This window comes from Heliconius melpomene, chromosome 7 (assembly GCF_056956725.1).
Source record: "Heliconius melpomene rosina isolate 202511_hmr_F chromosome 7, ASM5695672v1, whole genome shotgun sequence".
NCBI lineage: Eukaryota > Metazoa > Arthropoda > Insecta > Lepidoptera > Nymphalidae > Heliconius > Heliconius melpomene.
Window position 1 is genome coordinate 8,128,790 of NC_140395.1, and position 21,377 is coordinate 8,150,166.

General features: G+C 31.9%; 2 protein-coding genes across 3 annotated transcripts; one reads left to right on the forward strand and one right to left on the reverse strand.

Moving 5' to 3' along the window:
- Positions 1-413: 413 nt before the first annotated feature.
- Cdc27 (cell division cycle protein 27) lies at positions 414-4,866 on the reverse strand. The gene is made up of 4 exons (XM_085188779.1): positions 4,662-4,866; positions 4,498-4,573; positions 4,222-4,369; positions 414-3,143 (listed from the first exon to the last, which is right to left on the reverse strand). Exons 1-4 carry the CDS (start codon positions 4,683-4,685, stop codon positions 1,277-1,279), a joined length of 2,115 nt encoding a protein of 704 aa, XP_085044905.1. The 5' UTR covers positions 4,686-4,866; the 3' UTR covers positions 414-1,276.
- A 346-nt stretch (positions 4,867-5,212) lies between these two features.
- Tmep (Transmembrane endosomal protein) lies at positions 5,213-21,250 on the forward strand. Of its 2 annotated transcripts, none has more exons than XM_085188785.1 (8): positions 5,213-5,533; positions 7,032-7,182; positions 11,130-11,295; positions 11,738-11,964; positions 14,190-14,391; positions 14,712-14,947; positions 15,167-15,251; positions 16,091-17,638. In XM_085188785.1, the coding sequence occupies exons 2-8, from the start codon at positions 7,033-7,035 to the stop codon at positions 16,123-16,125; spliced, it is 1,101 nt and encodes a 366-aa protein (XP_085044911.1). In that variant the 5' UTR covers positions 5,213-5,533; position 7,032; the 3' UTR covers positions 16,126-17,638. The 2 variants fall into 2 exon arrangements, with proteins under 2 accessions (XP_085044911.1, XP_085044910.1); XM_085188784.1 differs by lacking the exon at positions 16,091-17,638 and adding an exon at positions 19,110-21,250 and having other exon boundaries at positions 5,219-5,533.
- The last annotated feature ends 127 nt before the right edge of the window (positions 21,251-21,377 follow it).

Consider the following 21,377-nt stretch of genomic DNA (forward strand, 5'->3'; position numbering starts at 1 on the left):
ATTTTCGAAAGCAACACTAGTAGAATTTTGAGTGTTGAGAGGCGGCTAAACGGTAAAAATGAGTCACCAGTAAATAAATTTTCTTCTCTAATTATAAAAAGTCCCATCAATATTCAATAAATTAACCTCTACTCGTTTGCATTTTAGTCATAAGGACTATAAACATCCTGGAAGACTTATTCGTAACATATTAAAATATTGTCTTGTAACAAACAGTGTGTAAAGGGCTTAAATATTTAAACGCTTCATTCCTCTGGCACCCCTGTCTTATTATTAGATCGACGAAAAGAAAATAACTTTTTTTTTCCCTGAGTGGGAGTCAAATCCCCAATAGTTGCGTTTACAGTCAGCCACTGTATCGTTGTACCACGACGGCTATTCTCATTGCTATTTTCTTTTCAAAATAAAACACATTGTAGTTTAATATATTTTTTTATAAGTTCACATATAATCAGAGTGGTGTAGGTCTTTACAGAGCTTGGTGATTCAAAGACAAACTATTGTATTATATTATTACATAAACGCCACAAATAATTTCATAAACATACTATGAACTAAGATTTGTTAACTGTACACATTTGTCTATCGATATATTTTATTCACGCATGTCAATGAAATTCGACTTTTCAGTGGAACATCAAATATTTAAATTTTTACAATCTGTTATTATATCAATATTACAAATAAGTTTTGCATACACAAAGTCGATTTTTATTCGAATATTCAATGTAAACACATAAATATATATTTATAATACAAAATTGATTACTACAAACTATGATAATGAAACACCGCCAGCAGTTCTCTTGTCTGTATTTTCGATCAAAATTGAAAATTTAAATTTACAATATAAGAAACAAACAATGTACCTTTCAGTTTATATCACAAATAAAGAAGTCAGATGGGTAAATCGTAGTCCATATTATCCAATTACATATAATATGTATTTAAATAGTTTAAAAACACCACAATGAGATCAAGGCCCTGTGTGTTTTAGGTCTTTCAAAAGCATAATTTTTTAGTTATTCTCTAGGTTATTTCTATACAAGATATATATTTAAAACTACTTACTCTATATTAACAAGTCCACATACGCCCTTACCTATAGCAACTAAATGCGTTCACACACCAGTCGACCTCCATAAAGCTATATTTGGAAGATTTGGTGTCAATTTGGAGTTCGAAAGGTGATCGCTTTATTTCCAATGGAAATCAGTCACATGACCTTAATACCTACCTATAATAGCAGGCAAATCAGTTTAAGTTCTAAAAATTACTAGGATGATCTCTCAGGGGTGTCCTCTTGTTTTGAAGGGTCGAAGCCTTCTTTTATATGGGCACCTGTACCTTTGGGATCCAAGTCTGTGGCCCAGCTAAAGTGCATTAGGGCTAAGTGTGAATTACCCAATTTGTCGTGGACCTTACCGAGTAAGTAATATACTAAGGATTCTCTAGGCGCAATATCTTTTAAATGATGAAGGTCGGCGAGGGCGTCTTGTGGCCGTCCAGCTCGGAGTAACAGCGATGCTCTATGAAAGCGGCAAAGGGGATTTTCTGTGTCTAAAGCCACTGCCCTTTCCAAGGTTGCAATTGCACGATCCATTTTGCCCAAAGCTGCTTGTGCCAGACCTAGTTGACAACGCAACACACCTGAATGAGGATGTATTGCCAACGCCCTACGAATGTGAACCTCCGAAGCTTTCCAGCGTTCTTGACGCGCAAACACTGTTGCTATTCCGAACCAGGCCACATAGTTCCTGGGATCGATAGTAACTGCCGTTCTAAAACTATTAAGTGCTTTATCAGTCTCTTCGGCGACGGCGTACTCGTGACCGAGTAGTGCATGCGCATACGCTGCTTCCGGATCTATTTGTACTGCTCTTTTGAAAAACTTTAAGGCGGTCTCCCGCTCTTTGTGTAAAGAAAAACAGTTTCCAGCTGCTAACCATGCTATGGAATCGTTCCTGTTTAGTTCTACTAGTTCTTGTGCTAACGCAGACAACTGGGCCTCCTTCTGTAAGTGCCACAGGCAAGTGCTGTATATGTCCATGCTTGCTGTGCGATTGGGATATTTTTTTCTAATATCTGTAAATATTTTAATAGCAGCATCGTACTGCGCTAACTCATAATGAGCTCGAGCGATCATAGTTTGCACCCATGGTGATGCAAGCTGCTTTGGGGGTATTTCTTGAAATAATTTAATAGCATTTTTACAGTCTAAGAACGCTAATGACTTATAAGCCTCACCCAATTCTTTAAGTAAATTCAATAATGCTACACCATTGGTGTTCTTTGGCGTCATCGCGGGAGTAACTGTTTCTATACTTTTATTTCTATCATTTGATTCGGAGTTCGATTTCATGTTTTTAGGAGTGCGTTGCTTATTTTTCCTAGATGGACTCTTCGGCGCGACAAACTTACGACTGGGTGATTTATTATTTTCTTTAACGGAATAACTACTATTGTTATTACTAAACAATCTAGAAGATCTTCTAGGTGCGGGTCCAAGTGTACATCTTTGCCCTGGACTAAATACTGCTTCCTTAAGTTGACTGACATGCGCTCTCAAAGAGTTCACTATATTTGGCAAAGCTTTTTGTTCATTAGCGTCCGTAAGAGTTGGAGTATATAAAACTGGTGATTCTTCCATGGGCAGCATTCCAAATGATGGAGAATAGGGTATGGGGGCCACTCCACTAAACACACTATGCATTCTTTTAACAGGTGCTTGAGTATCAGGTGTGATGCTAGTGGAAATATTCATTGGCGTCCTGGCAACATTATTAGGTGTCACATGTACATTAATAGTATTGACAGGATATTTACTATTGACAAATGATATATTTTCAGAATTGCTGACTAGATTGACTAAAGTAGAGACACCAAAAGTAAATTCAGTGTTATTTGTTTGAAATATGCTATGTGGGTCTACTTTTTCACCCATATTACAAAGTATCGCAAATGATATCCACATAAATGGATTTATTGATAATGCTTTCCGGAGTGCATCTGCGGCTTTACTTCTTCTATCGGTACTCATATAAATTTTAGCAAGCAATTGTAATGCGTAAGGAGCTTGTTCCCCAAATTCTGATGCTACAATATCTAAATTGGTTCCCAATGCAATTTCTGCATCTTTATAACTGAAAAATCAATAAATAAATAATTATAAATGATGCTTTTAAGAGCTACAATTAAATTAATTTTATAAATGTTGATTATTATAATAATAATAAAAAAAAAAAATATTAAAAAAATCTTGAAAATAATAACTTTTTAATAAGTTTAATTCATAGTTTGTGTTATAATGTATATTTTAAAGACACCTTTATAACTAAAAGATGGAACAAACACAGAATGATAACACACTCTTTAATAGGCTGTGAGTTAATATTTATGTAATTTTTATTAGATTTAATGTCTAGTAATTAGGCATGATAATGACATATTATAGAATACTAGCGCCCCCACGCGGCTTCGCCTGCATACCACCGATAATACTGTTATTGCGTTGACTTATTTTAATTTTACTATTTCTCGAAAAGTATATATCTGAATTACAGGCTGTAAAAGCCAAAGATTATCTTCATTTAATTTCCTTGATGATGAAATAATTTTCGCTCGTAAGTTTTCAATATGCATGTGAAATAAAAATCGATGAAATATCATTTTACAATTATTTTTTGTCACAAGATGCCATATTGTTACTTATTTATAAGAGATAGATATATGGTGTCGTGGACGTTTTTTAGGTCTAATAAAATTGAATGTTTGTCATACAATGTACTGACATAATCTATACTAATATAAAGCGGAAGAGTTTGTTTGTTTAAACGCTAAGATCTCTGGATCTACTGGACCAATTTACTTTGTTTTTATTTTGTATGAAAGCTGCATTTTTCAGAAGTGCTATAAGCTATATAAGATTACGGCGTAAGTCTTAAATAACGAAATAATAAGGAACTCCATCAAATTGCTTTAAGTGTGCGCACCACACATATATTTGACTAGCGGCCCACTTGCAGCTACATAAATAAATACTGATTTACCAAGCTAGGCTTTTTAATGCACTGCATATCATTTCCTCCTATAGATTTATAGGTATTTCTTTTCACCCAGCAAGTTATTTTTATAAGTTTAGCAAGTTTTTTTATAAGTTATTTAGTTTTTATAATAGTTCCAACGGGAACTTACATTTGAAATGTAAAAAATATAACTTACGTTTTAAGGTCTACTGAGCATTTTGCTAGAAGAAATCTTGCTTGAGGTAGGGTAAGAGACATATTTTGTAGTAAATGATAAGTTTCATTTACACGTCCAGCTCTATAGTAACATGTTCCTAATAGAAATGCTGTCTCCTCTGAGGAAACTAAAACATACAAAGTCATTATTGATTAAGTTGCCAAGCACCAAATTAAAATTTCATGAAACAAATTGAATCAATATTAATTGTCGGGAGGTAGGATTTATTCTAATATATCACACTAAATAGCTTACCTTCAGCATGTAATCTCTCTGCCAGAAATATAGCATTATCATATGCATAGTTATTTAGACAATCCCAAACGATAACCTGCATAAATTCAAATGGTTACTTATGAGAAATTACTTACAATGCAAATACACCTTGACAGAAATAGAAAATATTTTTGATCACCCACCTGTGTAGGCTCTTGGACAATCATTTTTTTTATTATGTTTACACTTTACGGGAATTAAACGTTATAAAATACTACACATATCTAGCGACAAGCATTACACAGTCACAAAGTAAAATAATAACGTTTCTTTTACGACGGACATTTTCATTTCAGTTTGTTGATTGTCTATGGGCAGATGATTGTTGTTACGAAAGCGATGGTTCGCTCAATAAGTAATTTATTTGAGATTGTTGCCAGTCGTTTATCGTGTTTATAACTAAATTCAAATCAATTAATTTATTAATTGAAGGTTGTTAATTTCATATATTGTATTTTTATTACTTTTGTTAAATTACTAGTGTATTGTGACTTCTTAACATTAAATAAAGAATTATTGTTAAAATAACAGACAGTTTTATAAAAATATGTTGTAGAATGTAAATTTATATTATAATTTTCTTCATATTACGACTTAATGTTGTGTAATTACATAGTATCTCTAAAAAAGATTATTCAAAATTGTCTATTGTTACTCAATATGACATCTGTAAGCATTTTTAAATATTATTTGTTTATCCTTCATATTTAATCTGTATTTTGGATTGGCAATAGCGAACGAATCGTCACCAGTATACGACTAAAGTGAAAAGAAAATAAAATCAAAAATATATGAAAATAAATACTTGAACTAATTTAATCCTGATATTGTTTGTTTATAAAGTGATTGTTTATGTTTAATGTTTACCAAATAACTGTGTGGCCTTTGGTGTGAACAAAATCGATGAAATCGTGTGTTCAGTAATTCCAGACAATATGTGCAGTGTTGATTACGATTGACATCTGACGTAAAACAAAAGGAAAACGAAGTTAGACGAACTAGTTAGAGGATTAAGGTAAATTTTAATTGATCTTGTCATGCTAATTCTGGAAAAGCAATTAGTCACGCTGTTAATATCCCCCATGTAAATGTTTCAACTTCCTTCACTCAGCCTTAAAAAACATACAAACAATAAAATGTCATGATATTATTAATGTGACCTCCAATTTAACGCGTATGTCTTATATTTGAGCTTTTGCAAATACATATATTAAAATGGACATGCATTATACATATAGCCACGAGCATCTAAATATTAGTTGAATTGTTCTACTTGTTAAGTAGGTGAATTTTGATGGTGTATGCACAGTTTTGATTTATATCACTTAAAATTTATAAGAACTATTCCTACTAGAATATTTTATACTTTAAAAGACTACATCAGTCTATGATATATGAGTGCCATAATTATTGTTTATTCAGATGTTCACATACTAATAAAATAGAAGAATAATTAAAACCATAATCTTTCTAAGTATATGTTAATATATCAAGTTAAATTTGGTTTAAGCAATCTATTGTAACAAGTACTTATTATTAATAGTAGTTTCCTATTTGTTATCTAGTAATTTACTTAATGATTATTTTATCTACTTTCGAATTTATAATAATATTTAAATACCATAAATGAGTAATTAATTTATAAAATTACTTTATTATCTATATCTTTAAATTCACAAACAACATACTTTGTGTGGACTTAGAAAGTCAAAATTTGGGATGCAGGTTCCTAGGAGATAGTTGAGAGTATAGAAGCATTAACAGCAGTGTGGTTTATCACTAGGTTCTCCCTGCCTACCCTGTTATATGTGGGATACCACATGAAGCTGTTATAGTGCAAATTTAAAGTATTAAGATGCTAGTTGTGGTGCAGAGGTGCAAGTGTGTGACTATAACACTACTGGTTGTGGGCTCGAATCCTACTCGAGGAACTTAAATATTTATTTAAATTTATATTTTCAATTTTTTGCTCTGGTGCTGAGACAAAGTGTGGCATTGTAGTCTTCCACTCAACTTGCAGTGTCTCCAGAGTTTGATGGAAAATAGAAAATGGCTTTTTAACACTAGTTTCTGTTTACCTAACTGTTTGTTACCTGTATATAACTGAGTGTAGGGGAGCATTAATAGAAAATTACATCTCAAAGTCCATGTTAACATAATTGCAGGCAATGTTTAGTATTACATATATTTTGTATTTATAATTACATCATATGTAACGTAAATAAAACACTGAGTTCACAATAAGCATTGTATTAGCTAAGTAGCCCGATATGAAATAAACTTGTCATACATAATTCCCGCTTACCCACTTGAATTCACTTTTTTATTTAACAAAGCAAATAAGTACCTTCTAAATTTAAATCTACATAACAATCTTTGACAATTCTTTAATTTATATTACTCTATATATGACACATCATTAAACCAATCCAGAAGCACCCCCTGTGTTTAGCACCTGGTTAACATTTCTAGATACACCCATGCAAATATTAAACAATTTTATTTCTTTCCAGGATGAGTTCTACTGATACAATTAATGTAACAGCACAACCAATCTCGGATATAACTCACGAGATGTTGACGTCTGTGTTTTTGGAGACACGCTCAGCGCAAGTCATTGCCGGTATATTTGTGTGGACAGCATTATTTATTACTTGCCAACAGGTACTTATTAGATTATATAAAAATATATGTGTCAGTAGTTTTAACACTATTTTAAAGTTGGAAAGAAAAAAAATTAAAAAATATCCAAAACTAGGCTAACAACATATAAGCTAACTACACAAAAAGTTTTAACAAATGTGTAAGATTTTTAATGTATCCTAGTGCTCAGAGTACACAACCTGTGACTATAAACGCGACAGATTGTGGGTTTGATTCTCATTCAGGGAAATGAAATATTGAATACTTTAATTTTTTCGCTCTAGTAACGAGGCACTGCGTGGTGTTGCGCTACGTGGCATCTTGTCACCTGATTACCAGATTTTATACCTTAATTTCTATGTGGGGTGAAACTAGAAAAAATAATAATATAAATTGGTATCTTGACCTTAGATTTCATAAATTGATACATTTATTATCAAGAACTCTTAGTTCATCTGTCTGTTCATCGTAAGCAACTAGGTATATATGATTTATACAGTTAACAATAGCCTACTAACGGTATATTAAGGTCGTATCTTGGAGACGGTAATGGACCGCAATGTAGGAAACATAAGCATAAAATATTATTACCTACACAGTTATAAAATCGTTCGGCCGTGAGGACTCGAGAATTTGTTTATTATTATACTAAAATTAAATTAAATGAATATTTACCAGACATCCTGTTCGAGTTCAAATAAATAATTACTGTAACTATTCTAGTTAGAAATTATGTTTTTTTTAAATAAAGAAATGAATCGCATTTAGAATAAATGAGTCTGTTATCTTTGGTCAATTAAGTTTTAACGTAGTACTTATGATTGATAACGTTAAGTTTATCAATTGTTAATTATCTAGTAGGTACCTATGTCAAAATTAGTAGTTTTATTCGTTTCTATAGATGTGTTGTTGAAATACTTTAACTAACGCGCACTGGCTTGAATGTCGCAAAGTTTCACCATAGTTGGTGAAAGTGATTCTACTAAAGATGGTGATCTCACTAGATAAGACGAGATAATGAAAATTTAACGTTACATGTTGTATTTAAATGTATTTTTTCACATTTCTTGTCAAATTAAAAACTTATATAAACCATCTAAATCATATTTTTTAATATATTTACCCTACAAAGTTGGCTCATATATAGATAGATATAAATATATATAAAGAACTACGAGTGTGACTTAACCGACTGGTTGTGGATTCGATCCCCACTCCAGGAAATAAAATATTTGTTTAAATTTATATTTAGATTTTTTCAATCTGGTGTCCAAGCAAAGGGTGGCGTTGAGTTCCACCACTCAACACTCAATGCCTCCAGAATTCGGCGGAAAGTGGGCAATGGAGTGTCTTATCACTAGGTTCCCTCTGCCTACGCTGCTGTGTGCCGGATACAGCGTGAAGCTGATTATATTTAAAATTAGCCTTAAATATGGTTTGGTTTTTTATCGAATAAATTTTTAGCACAAAGCTATATATATGTCCAGTTACTGTTTTTACTATGCTCGCTAGTATACACGGGTGATTTCTTTCCATATTTAATTTATACAGTAGAGAAAACTGTGTGCTCAATGTTTATATTAACGCTGGTACTCATTATTCTAGCTAGTGTTTATTTATAGTGATATACGTATTGCAATAGAGGCCAGTCGTGGTGCAAGGACACAAGGTGTGATTGTAACCGCGACTTGGTTGTGGATTCGGTCCCCGCCCGAGGAAAATATTTATTTAAATTTATATTTTCATTTTTTCGCTCCGGTGGCGAGGCAAAGCGCGGCGTTGTGTTCCGCCATTCAACACGCAAGATACTTACAGCGTGAAGCTGGTTTAATTTATTTTTTAATATACGTATTCTAATGTATACCAGTAGCACTATAGTCCAATGATTAAAAATATTGTTTTGATTTAAAGTCAGTCATTCCTTAAAGAACATTCGAGACCATATGTTTATATTTTACACTTGTTGCCACGATATCCTTAATGCCAGCTGTCGCGACAACCACTTCGAAACTGGCAACTAGTGAAGGTCGTTCAAAGCTTCGAATAAATTATTGCGTAAATTAAACCTAGCCGATATTACTATTACTATACTCGTATGGTGAGAAATACGCTCAAACATTTTATCAACTTATCTGATTTAATGACGGCCAGTAATAGAAAGATAATATTAATATGTTTAGTATTAAACAACGACCACGCTGGTCGTTCATTTTTATTTTAAACATTTCATAGCTTTTTTTTACGATGAATATGGCCTAATTCAAAATTTCCGTCATCTTAATTTATGTATGTACATGAATGAATGAGAAAATTCAGACAAAAATTAAAATAAATAAAGTGGCGATCCTATGATGATTTCCTATAAATACTTTTTTAGAAAACTTTATTTTTCATATTTATTATAATTTTTTATACATTTTTTTTGTTAGGCCAATTTCTTTCTGAAGATGCGAATATAAACTCTGTATATGAATCAGCAGATGTACAAAACAAATATTTAGGTAAGGTAAAACGTAAGTATTTACGTCATATTTTGGCGGGTTAGATCACCTGGTTAGATCACATTAAAATCATTCGATTTTATTTAAAGTCAAATTAAAGTTATAATATAAAAGCAAATTTTAATTCTATTTAATATATAGGTATAATTTAAAAAAATAATATCGAGAGAGATTAGAAATTAAACAGTGACTAATAGGTACCTATGATTTTTAACATAATATCTCTAAAAAATACATAGTATTAATAATAGTATATTATTATAAGATATTTTGTAATGTATAATTTAATATTAATTTGTATGTAATTACATAATTACATACACATTAATATTAAATTATGAATATTCACGGAAAAACATAATTATATCGCGTATCGTTATTGCGACATATAGTTTACCACATGGATTGGGTATCGGCGGTAGCCTTGACGAAAATACAGTGCAGAAAGTAGTAGCTCTTTGCACTGCAACAAATTAATAAGAGTAAAAATGTTCAAACCTACGAATGACTGACTTAAGGCTATTAATATAAAAAGAGGAATATATGAAGATCCGTGTTGACGTAAACATGGAAGATATAAAAGTATAGAAAACGTGCCAAGGACACGCACGGTCGCATCGCATATTCGCACATGTTTTAAAAAGCACCCCAGTGTTGGTATTCACTTATATTGATTTATTTTCTCAAAGACTTCTAGACTCGCACTACATATCTGAGTGTTCGCCTGATATGGCGCAATTATACCTAGAATGCTACGTTATCGAATAACTTTCCGTATTGTAACAGGTGTATTGTAGGTGCCTGTGATAATGTGATAAGCTTCGTTGTTTAGGTCAAATTAATATGTATACTTACGAAATCAACACAGTGTTGACTATTTTTTTAGAATTTAAAATTTGTAAATGACAGTTTATGCAGCACAAGGGTGTGGTCTGTAACGCGACGGTTGTGGGTTCGATCCTCATTCGAGGAAGTGAAATATTTATGTACGTTTATATTGCCATTTCATCGCTCTGGTGTCGAGGCAAGGCGCGGCGTTGAGTTCTGCCACTCAACACGCAATGCCTCCAGAATTCGGTAGAAAGTGGGGAACGCAGTGTCTTAACACTGGATTCCCTCTACCTGCTGTGTGCGGGATAAAGCGTGAAGCTAAAAAAAAGACATAACATAACATACTATATGGTTTCTAGAGCCATATAATATGTTATTTTATACGCTATATAACGTATAGAGTTATTTTGTACCATCTATCCATGGAATGAGGAGAATGGCGCATCGTAAAATAATAAAAAAATCCGTAACGTAACAAGAGGCTTACAACGCGTTCAAACACGGCTTCAATAAAGTTATTATTGTATCTCAAACAATATGTGTGTCAATGTTTACAATTGCTATCAATTGAGATGATAGCAATGATGAATTGAAATATACATTGCGTTATTTATTATTGTGTCGTTTACATTGCAGATTTACCAGCACCTCCGCTGGTACACGAACCCCTCGGAGCAGCGTTGGATAGTGCGCATATTGTTTATCGTACCCATCTACGGCTGCTACAGCTGGATCTCGCTCTTGTTTTTCAATGGAAATTCTTATTATGTTTACTTCTTCACTGTAAGGGACTGCTATGAAGGTAAACTAGTATTAGTAGTTTATTATTGTTTTTTATATTGGTTATAAGGTTATTTTGGCATTGCTAGATATTGAATGGAATATTATGATGAAAAGATAATATGGGCTTCATATATAAAATATTTTGTATATCTGTGTGCCTGAAGTAATCAGGCGAGTCTATTTTAAGATTAAGCATAATAACGAACTAGAGAACATACCAAATCTGAATCTAATATACTGTTTTTATGATTTTTTAAATTTATGTTATAAAATTTAATGTCAACGTAAAGATTAGAATGCTATTATTTTCATGCAAGTTACATGTTTTGGCTCTTATAAAATTGAAATTTCGTAAGAGGATGATCCCTCATCGTTTCTGATCCTACTGAATAAGTTTGCATACATACTCTTCCTCAACTAAAGATTATTTTAGGCATTAACGTAAATAACATTTCCCACAGCCTTCGTGATATACAGCTTTCTGTCGCTATGCTACGAATATTTGGGCGGGGAAGGGAACATAATGTCGGAGCTGCGAGGACGGCCGGTGCGCGCCTCCTGCGTCAACGGGACTTGCTGCCTGTCAGGGGCTACGTACACTATCGGATTTTTGAGATTCTGCAAACAAGCGACATTGCAGTTCTGTCTCATTAAACCAGTGTGCGCCTTCATCATCATTTTCTTGCAGGTACGTATCAGATCATATGGCCGACGAATCTGCCCTGTAGATGCTTGCGCTGATTTAATTTTAGGATTTTTCTTACTCTTGATTATAGCTATCTATATTTTAAAGATATCAAACGTCTCAGAATAAAAAATTAACACTAGATAACATAACATGGCTAGGATAATACTGAACATGCAAAATGAATATAAAGATTTCTCGACAACCTATTATAATTGTAAGAATACTCCAAAGACAGACCAGTCTATTGTTTGTATAGTACGTATTTACCGTTCGTTGAGTCATTATATACGGATTGTGAATAATTACCCTGGTTTAACAATTAATTCTGTATAACGCATAAGTATGCGTAATAACTGTTTAAAAAATAACGTAAAAAGTAAGATCGTCGTAGTTTTTTCGAGCTTCACGCTGTATCTCGCAGATAGCAGAGTAGGCGTAGGGAACCTAGTAGTGTCTTTTTCTTGTAACCAGAGCGAAGAACTGAAAGTATAAATAAACTAGCGGCCCGCTCGCGGTTTTACCCGCGTGAACTATGTTATTATTAATTTCTGTCTCCATGACTACGTCCTAGTGACGTTATGCAAAATTTGAGACTCCTAGCATTTGTAGTAACGAAGTTTCATACAAACTTTCGACCCCAAAAACAACCCCTTAGAAATAGAATATTGCAAATTCCCGTCTTAGCGAGCACCTACGTCCTATAAGTAACTCCTATGCAAAATTTGAGATTTCTAGCACATGTAGTTTCTGAGATTTCGTGATGAGTGAGTGACCTTTCGATTTTATATATATAGATAATAATTCATACCCCCGTTACCCCCGTGTGGAAATCGAAGGCACAACCGTGGCGTTTAGTCACACTTGTGCCAAATTACACCTTTCAAATAATAAAAGCTTATATAACAAAGTAATGTGATCACGAAAAAAGGATTTATAATGGAAGAACCTTGCCAACCCCCCGAGTTTTACGTATTCCCTTAACTAAAGTATTCATTACCACCACCCAAATGCAAGTTACTAAAGTTCATTTATTTATAGCATCGTTTCTCCCTCGCAACGTTTACAGTAAAAGGTGTATTTTGGTTAATTTTGTTCTGGTTTATTTTATTACTATACAATAGGTCTTATTCTGTCTGGTTGAAGTAGATACATAAAATTATAATTAGTTGTTTTCAGTTCAAATTCCGATAGGTAATAGAAGATTGTGTGATAATGAGAAATGTAGATAGTATATAGTAGGTATAGCGTAAGGCGCAAGGGCACAAGCGTGTGATTGTTAACTCGATAGATTGTGAGTTCGAGGAAATAGAATATTTAATGTTATAATTTCTTCGCTCTGGTGTTGAGGCAAAGCGGGGCGATTAGTACCGCCATTCAACACGCAATGCCTCCTGAATTAGAAAAATGGGGAGCGGATTGTTTTAACACTACAATTCAAGATATAAGGGATCCAAGCGTGAAGATGAAAAAAAAGATAATATAGTTTTTTTTTATGATAATAAATAATAGCGAAAGCAAATTTGTCTTATTAGTACGCTGGCCGAAACATTTTTAATATTAATATGTTTAAATAAAGTCCTTAATTAGGGTGCTCATTTTATGTAACATATTTTTTTATTACGTAAGCAATTCATTGACTAATAGCAGCAACTAATGCTCTGCGTCGTTTAACATCCGGTTATATAAACAAGCGAAACTATGAAACGTTTGCATCATAAGTACAGATTACCTCACTTAATACGGCTCCTTACTAAAACTGCATTCTCATATATTAAAAGGTAATTGTAATTTTTAAATAAAAATTTAAAATTAACGTGATTATTATCCAGACATGAATTGTACGAACATGAATTGTTATCTATTTATATATTAAAATACTGCATAATCACGACGTTTTGTTTTATCTTTAAAAAAAACTCATAGGACACGAATATATTAAATAGAAAGTAATTTTCTACATACCTACTTACATAGTATAATTTTTATATTGAAGACTTGTTTAATAAACATGAGGACAAGTGTAGGAAAACAGATTTTATGGATGGAGAGTTTTGAAAGAACTCAACACCGCTCTTTGTCTTCACTCTGTCTACCTTTCTACATGCGAGATGGCAACCTATTGAAATATACTTTATTCAAGTTATAGCATGACTAACGGATAGCGACTAATTTTTATATGTATAATTAAAACAAATATTTATTGTAAGCAATTTTGTAATTTTCAGGCAGCGGGTCACTACCACGACGGTGACTGGAGTCCCGACGGCGGCTACATCTACATAACGATAGTGTACAATTTCTCCGTCAGTTTAGCGCTCTACGGTCTCTTTTTGTTCCTCGGCGCGACTCGTGAAATGCTTAAGCCTTTCGATCCGGTGCTTAAGTTCTTCACGGTGAAGTCTGTCATCTTTTTGTCTTTCTGGCAAGGTAAATATTGCTATACCTTTTTAATTTTTTTTTTGTATAACCATAGTGAACGTACTGTTTTCTTTTATTGTATGACTTATAGGGTACGAAGAAACTATAAAACAGGTAACAATTTTGAATTGCACTGTCTTCGTCATCTTAGCCTCCAAACACATAAACGATTTTATTTTAGTTTGTTTTTGTTTGAAAAATGACAATCGAGCGTTCCTAGGCATGATTCAATAAAATATATGGAGCCGTTCAAATATTATTAGCTATTTTTGTAGTTGTTTGTTTATTTTTATGTGGGAGGTTTTTAATTATCATTTTTATTTCAACAGGCGTGGCCCTCGCGATCCTAGAAAAAGCGGACGTGATATCCCCGATAGTGGATTCTAACGGAATACCCACAACGGCTGGTACGGTGTCGGCGGGCTACCAGAACTTTCTAATATGCATCGAAATGTTGGCAGCCGCCATTGCACTGCGTTACGCGTTCCCCGCAGCGGTGTACGCGCACGCGCACCGCGACCCGCACCGCTCTGTCACTATGCAGTCTATCTCGTCCAGCCTTAAGGTACAGTCTTTTTTTCTTAGTCTTTGATTTTCGTGACTTTTTTATAGGTTGGCATGGGTAGGCAGAGGGAACCTAGAAAACTTGTAATAAAACACTCTGTTCCTCATTAAAGCACTTTCCGCCGAATTCTTGAGACATTGCGTGTTGACTGGCGGAACTCAATTATTTGAATAAATATATTTTGACTAAAATATCCCTTCATTTTGACACCAATTACAGGAGACAATGAACCCCAAGGACATAATGACGGACGCGTTCCACAACTTCCACCCCCAGTACCAGCAGTACACGCAGTACAGCTCTGGTAAGTGAACGGCTTAGTACACCACAGTGCATGACACCTGCCTGCTCACTATTGTTTGCATTTGACGTTTACAGTACGGTCAACGAGTCGTGGCTGTTTTGAAGTTAGGCTTTTTAAACTTTTGCGCATTGTTTCGGCAAGAATATAGTTAAAAGTAATAAAAAAATAGCTAAAATTTAATCTGTACAGCCAGCCAAGTAACTTCCGGGCGGCCACATCGATAGTACAACAGTGCCAGGATTACAGACATATATGTATAAGCCTGATTTATATGTGCATATTTTGTTTTTTTTTTCATATAATTATTAACTTTTTTTAAAAAAAAAGTAAAATAATGATAATAGTAACGTTGACATTATATTGGTTGTAGTAATTTAATTAACATAATATAACTTTAAAATTTTACCTAAATAATGTTGTTTTAACTCATAAAACTATATTTTATTTTTAAACCATTTTATTATACATTTTATAATTTACGAATACAATATATTTAACATCGCTTTTTAAATTGTAACAACTGGTGTATCCACATATGTCTGTCGCGTCCATATTGAATGATTCAAAAACTTACAATTTGTATGGCTTGCCGTCTAATTATATATTGTTCATGTAACGAATGCATAGAAATTATCTAGTAGGTTCGTGATTTAGATCTATTTTGATATACATAGTTTCGCGTTCATTAGCTAATTAGAATATTAATTTTAATTGTATTTGAATGGAAAACAGCTATTCAATATAGGTAGATTCATTTTAATCGAATATTAATATTTTATTGTCTTTTTAAATGATTAGTGACAGGTATTGTTATTTTTTTTGGTTTTATTTTCTTTCAGATGTCACTTCTCACCTGCCTTATGAGAAACTATAAGCTCTGCCATAGCTGTGCTCTGCATGAAGTGCATTGCTGTCTGTCTGTCCATTGTATACATATAATAATTTAATCCCCATTACATAATAATGTAACGTGTCACTACATCGGCAAAAAAAAAAACAATTAAAAGAAAAAAAAGTTGCTTCTGGTGACATGTTATGTTTCATACTGAGCATGGAAACACATTAATTAACATTCACAGCAATGGCCCCTAATTTATCATCAAGGATTTATTATATATATATATATATATATATTATTTATATACAATTTAAAAATATATAAGATTTCAGGCAAATACAGGCACATATTAAAATCAATAACTGCATTGCATTGAAAAAAGAGCTTTTTAAAAAGTGGCCTTCAAAAAACTAAATATATGTTGAAAATGAAAAAAAAAATATTATTCTTATCATATTTGCACTTTGTAAGTTTTGTGATTTCGGTGCTCGGTAGAAGTCCCTTGAATAAGTTCTTTAATTTTAGTTGTAATTACATTTTTTTTATATTTCTTGTTGAGGTATTTGGCTAGTCCGATATATTGCAACATTAGGTCTCACATGTACATAATATCTATTGTTTATTAATATGCATGAAAATACATTTTATAAGTGAGGTTTACCTTTTATAAATTGGCACATTAATAATTATATTTGAGGCCGGTCGTAGCGCAGCGGCACAGTCTCTGACGGTCAATGCGATGGTTGTGAGTTCGATTCCAACTCGTGAGAATGAATTATTTAATTTCCCCCCTGTGGTGACGTCAAAGCGTGGCGTTAAATGGGAACAGAGTGTTTTAACGCTATGTTCTATCGAAAAAGTGCCTATCCTGCTATATGAGATCCAGCGTGACAAAAAGTAATATGTGAGGCCTAACTTTTATAAATTGACATATTAAATATATTGTACCATTAATAAAATTACTCTTGTGTAGATAAAAATAATATAGTCAATAAGTTCGGACTAATCATTGCCATTTTTTAATTCAGTCGTACCTTTTAATTTGTACTTAAAGCTTACTATGTATTATTTTTGTGTTAGCGTGTAAATGTTTATTTTTCTGTGATTTTTTTTTACATTTGTTAATTATTATCTTTTATTTAGAAGATGAAATCCAGTAGAAACATCTAGGTTTGCTTTTAAACGTAAAATTATTTTTTTTACCTTTGATAACGAAACAGGTAAGTCAAAAAAGATCAATTTCAGTTTTGCCTGACCAAAGAGTTAATATTAAAAAAATAAAATTAAAAAAAATCAGCCAGGCAAACTTTTTTTCAAAACTTGTGAATATTTTATTAAGCTTTTGTATCTATACGCCTTGTAAATGTTCTGTTTTATTATTTTAAATGTTTAAGATTTTTCATACATTTTATGAAAGTTTTGAGATTTGCTCTAAAAACATGTTAATGATATTGTCTAGATATAAGCAACGATTCACTTTTAACGACATCTGTAGATTATAAAAAATATATTTGTATTTGGCGTCTCATTAATAAACGATTCCACCTAACTATGTAGATTTTATTTTAAATGTTGATGTTGAATTTTAGGAAACTTCACTGAAGAAGGTGAGTAAATTAGATGTTAGAAGCTGTTCATTTTTATTGGTTGCTTTTGCATGTTGCTATGTGTGTTTTTTACAAATGCTTAATTTTCTAAGTTCATAATATATATAAAGGTACATTTATTTATAAGTATCTTGAATCATTGCTTTAGTTTCATATTATGATTAAAATATACATAAGAACATGCATGAAAACGTCTTTTATTTATAATTATTAGTAACAGATAATAAGTGTTTTGTTGTTGTCAAAATTGACACATAGGGGATGTGAAAATAGTAGATGCAGAAAATTATACTTTACACATGTAGTATTGTGTCAGTAAACGAATTTTTCCTTTATTCCTATTTAATTTTGTGATGATATTGTTAGAAACTATTGAAAATATTAAATAAAGTGGGAAAGGTAATGAATTAAAACAAGGCTTCAAATAATTATTAAACAACCAAAGGGAATTATCTAGCAGTCTATAACAATATCTGGTTCTAAAGTTTTCATCGGGCAGAGTGACGTTAGCGATCCTTTTCTTTCGGTCGCTGTTGACAGCCCATAAAAGTGCCAGCCAGCAATTAGAGCCGTTCTTATATAACCTCTATGGTCATTATTTGATTATTTCTAACAATATATATAGTTTTCCTAAAATAATTGAAGTTTCTGTATTTTACCCCTGTAATGGCGTGGATAGCTGCCCGTACAAACCCTTAAGCCATTGCTTCATTGCATTTAAGGACCATCTATAAATTAAGACAATAATCCTGACCTACCCTGGTCCTTGTCACAGTTATCAGTGCGATTACATATTGTATAATTTTACACCTAGAAACTATCATATTAAAGCAGCAGTCCAAAAAGTAAATTTGAAATATGTCACGAAATTTAGGAAACCCCCACCCCTTGTTACACAGCGACCCTCCCCGCCCTTGTCGTGGACGTAATTTATGAATGGTCCTTTATAAATTATTTTTATAAAACATTGTACTCTCTCATGGTGAATAACTTGCATTAGAATAGACTGCGCGTTCGTATACAGCATAAAAAATTATAAAGCAGCTTTAATCACTTTTCACATTTCTTATCATATAAAATGGATTATACAGAATAATTAATAATTTTAAACACATAACATGTTAAGAAGTTAATAGTTTGTATTAAATTCAATATTAATAGTTAATAGTTTGTATTAATATATGAGAATATGCACATTCACAGCTGTTTATGAAATTTGAACACAAATGCAACACTTCATTTTACATTGTACTTAACAAACAAATCTAGAAAAATACACAGATCTCCATACATTTGAATATTTATTATTAATTATATTTATTTATTTTACTATTATTATGCACATATCTTTTTCTTATTCATAATATACGACAGTAGTTGTAATTACATTTATTTGAAATGTTTGTACTGTAGTGATGCGTGGTGCGGGGATCGGCAACCGTGGCTCGGAGGAGGGAGCGGCGCTCGCCCCGCGACCGCCGCCGCAGCGAGTGGCCACTATCAGCCACGCTACTAATTATCATGAAAAAACAACACTCCTCAGCTCCGACGACGAATTCCAATGAAGAAATTTAATATATTAGTTAGCAGTTTTACCCATTTGTCAACAAACGACATCACATTTTGGCGCCAATATGTTGTTACAGTTGCTTGTACCAATAAAACTAAGTTTTTGGTGTAATAATAACATTCCAAACTGTCTTACCTGTACTGAGTAATATGTTTAATGATATAATTAATATTCAAAAACTTGATATTCTTACAATTACTTAATGATCATTTGTGGGAAATACCTGGCAAGAGACGGTCACATTTTGAATGTTCCTATAATGACCGAAAATCTAGATCTAAAAAAAATGTTATTTTAACGTTAAGGCCAAATTACCAAAAAAAATCCAAAATGCAATAATTGACTTTTATCCGACGACTACGGCGCGCTATGGAAATTTTATGTATAGTACTTATAAGACAATACACAGCAAGTAAATTATGTCACCTAAACTAAAAAGCTGTATACAGATATGAAAATAGTGGTAAGTGAAGAAAAAATATTTCTCTTTTTTGTCTTGCACTTGATTATATTATAAATAGTTTGATAATATAGTTTCATAGCGTATTTACAATGATGAAATATTGAATGTATCTTTAATGTGACTACGTATTTAAATATAATAAGTGATAATTATTATTACCATTGCTATTCCAGTTAATTTGTACGATTTTAAAAACATACATATGTTGTTAAAGTGAGTTAATAGAATTATTATATAATATATTTTTTTTTTAATGTTCTATTCTATACTATTTTTTATAGTTTTTAAAAAACCAATCTGAAGATAGCATTTATACCTATTGCTTAAAATAATCTGTGTAACAATAGCCACTGCCTTAAGTCGGAAATCTTAAAACTGTAGATAGAATATTATAACGTAGTATCCAGTTACGAGGGTCGTCGTTGTGCATTCCTCCATGACGATCAAATGGGCGCAGTAAATGTACAATTTTGAAACGCTTAGTGAAGCATAAAGTTTTGTACATAATTAATAGTACTTCGATAAATTTATAGGACCATTTCTGCACTTACATTTTATAGATAGCCAATTTACGATATTTGTCTCTACATGAGGCCCGCTTTAATAACAAAACTGCATTGCTTCGCCGTCCAATAAAAATTGTATGCACTTACTTCAATAAAATTAAATAGGTTTAAAATATGTATTTAGTAGTGAACCTAAATCATCTGTTTTCTTTTAATAATGATAAATTAATGGGTAACAAGAAATGTTGAATTTATTAATATTTTCATAAAATGTTATATTTTTAAACATTTAAATATATATTTTGTGGCGTAAAATTGATAAGTGAAAGTGGATGTGCATGAATCAAAATCAATAAAACTATTATTATTATCGAGATACCAAAGTATAATAATTTCTTTTTTTAAATATTTTCTAACACCAGAAGCGTGCAATTTGAGGCATGATTTTTAATAAATTTGTATGCCTTTATTTTCTATAAATCACTATATTTATATTATAAATGCAATTAATATAAGTGTCTAATGTACCTATGTATATTTTAAAGTAAAAAAAAAATGTTTTATCAAAAGAAAATACTAATATGTAAATAGTTTTTATTTGTTGTTTATTACGAGGAATACGTTGCTTTGTAGTGTTACTATTGTTTTGTTTTTTGTATAGAAATTAAGTTGAAGTAGAAAATGTATGTAGAGCATTTATACCTACTGTAGGTCCTTTAACGCCATTGTATAATTGTCAATTACCACCCTTGACTGTAACACCATAAGGGAGCTTATTCGACAATTAATGTAACATTTTTGCATAAAAACCAAAAAATTTTAGAAATTAAGAATTTATTAATTTGTTTACTTTCAAATTTTAAATAAAATTATTTTTATAACAAAATAGTAAAAAAAGAAATAGACCAGAACATTGTTGAAAGAGGATATAAACAAATTAATGTTAGATATATAAATTGAAATGTTTTAGCTCCAGTTTTTAAGATTATAAATACATAATAACATTGAAATAAAATGTTGTTTTATTTTAATAACTTACTTATTTTAAATAAGGGGGTACTAATTCTATAAATGTTTGACGAGCATTAGTCATGATTCGCTACTCGTAGCAATAAATAATTAATTAGGTCCAGAGGTACGCA